The sequence below is a fragment of the Nicotiana tabacum genome, chromosome 3, assembly GCF_000715075.1.
Source record: "Nicotiana tabacum cultivar K326 chromosome 3, ASM71507v2, whole genome shotgun sequence".
NCBI classification, from domain to species: Eukaryota; Viridiplantae; Streptophyta; class Magnoliopsida; order Solanales; family Solanaceae; genus Nicotiana; species Nicotiana tabacum.
Genome location: NC_134082.1, coordinates 997,697 through 1,003,498, shown reverse-complemented (window position 1 = coordinate 1,003,498; position 5,802 = coordinate 997,697). Strand labels below are relative to the sequence as shown.

Sequence of the window (5,802 nt, the reverse complement as noted above, 5' to 3'; positions counted from 1 at the left end):
TTACAACTGTCTTAAATAAATTTATAGTATTATTTTTGGTTGTATTCATTAGATATTCATACTTGTGTTATCTCTTCCATCACTAGTCCTGTAAAGTTGTCAATGTTGTAAATAATTACTCTTTTTTGGTCAAAAAGAGTATATGTGAACTTTTGACTTTTGAGTACTATTTTAGTATTTATTGTGATGGGGGTAGTTAAACAAATTTTTTGACTTAGATTTAAAAAATAATTTCTATTTATAAGAATTTTTACTTATAGTACTTTATGTAGGTAATAATTAATTTTAAAACATAAGAAAACATAAATTTAAATTAAAATCTAAATGTGTTACCCAATTTCTTGAGTGTGGAGCAGTAACCTGAAAAGGACTAAAGGCGCAGAGTAATGTTGACTTTTCTTTCTAATTTTTAAAATTATTAATTAACAAAATAATTTACCGAGTTTCCCATCAGGTGGTTTCTTAAAAAGCACTACTAATATATTTTTTTTTATCTGAGGATAAATGTATATTTGGTCCCTTGCTCATTAATAGATTCTGATTTTGATTCTCGTAATACGGTAATAATTGTCTATGAACTTTCAACCTTCTATTAATTGAACAATGCAATTTTTATCCCTTTACATAGAAAATATGTGATATTTAGACCATTTTTAGAACTATATTGAGCTTGAATATAGAGAAATAATATGAATTCGATATAAAACATTGATAATTAAATGTTCAACATATACCAACAAGGGTTGTGGTATAGTAGTAAATACTTCTTCATCCTTAATTTAAGGTTTCGAGAGTCAAAGTCCCTAGGTATGTGGTCGCCTTTGTTTGAGAACACTTTACCCCCAATGTGGGACTTTCCGGCATGTGTCCGGATTTAGTCGGGCCCCAATGCGGGTACCGGATACCGGGTGAAAATCCCCAAAAAAAAATGTTCAACATTCAATCATTCGTTAAATTATTAAAGATAAGCATACAGAAAGGATCAGAAGTGCATATATCAATTCATTGAAGGTTAGATTACATGTGCTTAATCAGAAATTATAATGGTAAATATTACACTTTATTTGACATTTTAGGGACTAAAAGCGCAAATATTTCCTTATTTTATTATTTATATATGTGGTGAGTTGAGCCACGTAAGCAAACAGCTAGAAAAGAAGCCGTACGGTCAGCCGGCAGCGGCGGACAAAACAGAGTAAGAGGAGAGAGAAACGAGGTGGAAAGATTACACTGTCCGAAAATTTGACAGCAACACTCATCCCTCAGCTTTCTCTCTCTATTTTCTCTCTCTAGAATCTTCTAAAACCCTATCCATCCTAAAAAAGCTTAGCTCCTTCTTTTGGTCTGTCTATCTTTCAATGGCGTCTTCCACTCCCCCACCCCACTGTGCTCTCACTACCTCTAAACCATATTTATTTAATCACTCCCCAACAAAACCACCCCCATCCCAACCCCCACCATCACCCCCGCAACCACCCCCACAAAGTCTCCTTAAACCGACCCACGCACCCTCGCCATGCCACCACCCACCCCCCACCTTCCCAAAACTCTTCCTTTTTATCCCTTTCTTCCTCAAGATCAGATTTTTCAGCAGATTTTTCGGGTCGCCGTTCGACCCGATTCGTTTCCAAGATGCATTTTAACCGGCCCAGGGTTTCTGGTACCAGCCGCCACTCTTCATTTGCTGAGCAGGCTCTTACAGAAGCAAGCAAAAACGGCGCCGTTTTGGACCAGGTTTTGTTGACTTTTGAGTCAAAGCTATTGGGTTCTGATGATTATACGTTCTTGTTTAGGGAGCTGGGGAATAAAGGGGAGTGGTTAGCTGCTATGCGTTGCTTCGAATTTGCTGTTCGTCGCGAAAGGAAGCGAAATGAGCAAGGTAAATTAGCTAGTTCAATGATTAGTATACTTGGTAGATCAGGTAAAGTTGATTTAGCTGAAAAAGTGTTTCAAAATGCTGTGAATGAGGGTTATGGTAATACTGTTTACGCTTATTCCGCCTTGATTAGTGCTTACGCTAAGAGTGGGCATTGTAACGAGGCGATTGGAGTCTTTGAGACCATGAAAGATTCCGGCTTGAAGCCTAATTTAGTTACTTACAACGCACTAATCGATGCTTGTGGGAAAGGGGGTGCTGATTTTAAGAAGGCATCGGAGATTTTTGATGAAATGTTGAGAAATGGGGTGCAACCGGATAGGATTACTTTTAATTCGCTGCTTGCTGTTTGTAGTGGTGCGGGGTTGTGGGAAACGGCGAGGGGTTTGTTTAATGAGATGATTTATAGAGGAATTGATCAGGATATATACACGTATAATACGTTCTTGGACGTAGCTTGCAATGGGGGGCAGGTAGATGTTGCTTTTGATATTATGTCTGAGATGCACGCGAAGAATATCTTGCCCAACCAAGTTACTTACAGTACTGTGATTCGTGGGTGTGCAAAGGCGGGGAGATTAGACAAAGCGTTGAGTTTGTTTAATGAGATGAAGTGTGCAGGCATAACATTGGACAGGGTTTCTTACAATACGTTACTTGCTATATATGCTAGCTTGGGAAAGTTTGACGAGGCTCTTAGTGTTAGCAGGGAGATGGAGAGTATGGGAATTAAGAAAGATGTTGTCACTTACAATGCTCTTCTGGATGGGTTTGGAAAACAAGGGATGTACGCCAAGGTTAAGCAGTTGTTTGCAGAGATGAAAGCTGAAAAGCTTTCACCTAACTTATTGACGTACTCCACGTTGATCAGTGTGTATTTGAAAGGAGGTTTGTATCAGGACGCAGTGGAGGTCTATAAGGAGTTTAAGCGCCAAGGTCTGAAGGCAGATGTCGTTTTTTATAGCAAACTTATTGATGCCTTGTGTAAGAAAGGCCTTGTGGAGTATTCTTCATTGTTGCTCAACGAAATGACCAAGGAAGGGATACAACCAAATGTTGTTACATACAATTCTATAATCAATGCTTTTGGTGAATCAACAAGCAATGATTGTGGATCAGATAATGTCACACAGGTTGTACCCACGGTCCCTGAGAGTAAGGTGGTATGCACTGCAGAGGATAATATCATTAAAATTTTTGAGCAATTAACTACTCAAAAGGCAGCTAACGGGAAGAAAACTAATGGTGAAAAACAGGACTTGCTCTGTATTTTGGGTGTTTTCCATAAGATGCATGAATTACAAATAAAGCCTAATGTAGTCACATTTTCAGCAATCCTGAATGCTTGCAGGTATAATTTTCTTTCTCACTAGTTCCATGTTTTACATTGAATTGTGCTTTCCTTAATGCACCGTCGTTTCATTATGTGAGTGTTAGTATGATCCAGTGCTGTTAAAGACTCGCTTAAAGGGTGCTTAAGCCCTGAAGCTCCGTGAAACCTAGATTGTGTGAAACCCAGATTGTGCTTTGCCTCGCTTAATTGGCGGTTTAATGAAGGCGTCAAGGTGCTAAGGCGTGCACGCTTTCACCAATGGGTTTTGTCTGTAAGGCACAACAACATATATAGAGCTTAATCACAGTTTTTTCATTCTTTGATGCAAATAATTGTTGATTGTGTTTATAGTTACATTTTCATCCATTACATTTCTATTTTTGTTTTTTCTTCATTGCACTTTTCATCGCTAAAGCCCACATTTTAATTGTGCTTAATCACATAAATGTTTATGTAATTCAACTTTAGAAGGCAGTTCATTGGGTGGAAAAACTCTGGCTTCATCTGGCACTATTTGACGTTTCAATGATTTTTTGGTAACATTTTATTTTGTTTTAATGAGCCTTTCCTTCTGGTTGTGAACATGGATAGGCTCTTTTATTGTTGCCAAAGTTTTTTTTTTTCAAACAAAGTTTATTCTCTCCAAAATCACAAGGAGTGCTAAAACAAATTGCTACTTAAAAACCTTTAGCATCTTTGTGGAATACCAATGTAGTTGATTGATTCAAATGTTTATCATAAAGCTGAATGGATTTGTAGATATGATGTGTGACTTAAATATAATTGCAGCCGGTGCAGTTCATTTGATGAAGCTTCGCTCTTACTCGAAGAACTTCGCCTATTTGATAATCAAGTTTATGGGGTGGCACATGGACTTCTCATGGGTCAGCAGGAAGGTGTATGGACACAAGCTCTATCTCTTTTCAATGAAGTGAAGCAGATGGACTCTTCAACTGCATCTGCCTTTTACAATGCTTTGACTGACATGTTGTGGCATTTTGGTCAGGTAAAACTGCAGCTACATAACAACTGGAGTATTAAAGAGCAGAAAACATAGAGTAAAATTTCTGTATCATTTTATTTTAATTTTATGTTGAGTGAAATTTCTCTTTGTAGATGAAGAGATTGTGGCTTATGTGGTGTATAGCTCTAGATATTTCCTTTAATAGGCACGGCCTTCATTGCCTAATATGGAAAATGGCTGCGAAAGAACGCATCATTCCAAAACTCATACTTTGAACTACTAAACCACATGTGAATTGCTGTGTCCAGCTGCAATTCTTGAATTTAACAGTGAAATTCTTCGAGGAGCAAGAACAAGGAAAAAAGTGAATCCTAATAGGAACTGGTTATGTGCGAACTAGTTCTTTCCACATCCAAAGATATAGTTTCCTTAAGAAAAAGGAGTTGAAATAATATAGCAAGCACACACAAATGATATCCGATCTAGCTTGTGTCATGGCTGTATAGGATCATCTTATTCTCTACTGGTGAAATAGTTACTGCTGACTCTGGGTATTTGGAGTCCGATCTAATTTAATTTTTCCACAGAAACAAGGTGCTCAACTGGTTGTGCTTGAAGGAAAACGTCGCGAAGTGTGGGAGAACACATGGTCTACTTCTTGCTTGGATCTGCATTTGATGTCTTCAGGCGCTGCATGTGCGATGGTCCACGCATGGTTGCTTAGTATACGGTCTATTGTGTATGGAGGCCATGAGCTACCAAAGATATTGAGGTATTTCCTCTTATGTTCTTAGATTTTTCCAGAGTTGGACAAACTATAAGAGTGATATGCATTAAATATTATACTGTCCTTTGCAGCATTTTGACTGGCTGGGGCAAGCACAGCAAGATTACAGGTGATGGCGCTCTGAAACGAGCGATTGAGGGCCTGCTCACAAGCATAGGTGCACCGTTCCAGATAGCCAAGTGTAATATCGGAAGGTTTATATCCACGGGAGCGGTGGTAGCTGCATGGTTGAGAGAATCAGGCACACTGGAAGTACTTGTTCTTCACAATGATAGAAGTCACTTGGGCTCGACAAGGTTTGGTCAAATTTCTAATTTACAGCCGTTGCCATTGTAGTTATTTCTGTATCATTTGACCGGGAATTTGACATCTCAATTCCAGTGTAAATTATATATATTCCTTCTGTTGGGTGAGAAATGTCCGATTCTACTTTCAAATTCCAACTTCCAACTGGACCAAATTGCCAAGAGAATCGTCGACCGGACTCTCCAAAAATGTTTTCAGGTGTACTGTAGGATCTTCCAAAAGTAGTGCATTTTTTAAAGATCTGACACGGGTGCATTGTCATTTTTTGAGAGTCCGCGCAGCATAGAGAATCATGCCCATTGGTCTATTTCGAAAAGAATATTCTGGAGAAGGGAATGGCCTAAGAATAAGATTTTGCATCTAAAATGACAAATATTGTCTGAGGTACACCAGGCAAAGCAATTTAACCTTTAGCAGTAAAGGTCAAGGAGTCATTTGATTCTATGGGGCGGAATATCTTATGGAATTAGTTATCCTATTTTCTATATGGGATAACCAATTATACCATTTGTGTGTAAAAATTATCTCGGAATTAA

The 5,802-nt window shown here is 38.2% G+C and overlaps 1 protein-coding gene across 1 annotated transcript; it reads left to right on the top strand.

The window, feature by feature from the left end:
- Window positions 1–1,205: 1,205 nt before the first annotated feature.
- On the top strand, window positions 1,206–5,397 carry LOC107764668 (pentatricopeptide repeat-containing protein GUN1, chloroplastic). Its single transcript, XM_016583272.2, is given in 5 exon segments — window positions 1,206–1,430; window positions 1,432–3,227; window positions 3,999–4,215; window positions 4,761–4,945; window positions 5,032–5,397. Coding segments are annotated over 5 exon segments (2,535 nt in total). The 5' UTR covers window positions 1,206–1,358; the 3' UTR covers window positions 5,297–5,397.
- Window positions 5,398–5,802: the final 405 nt, after the last annotated feature.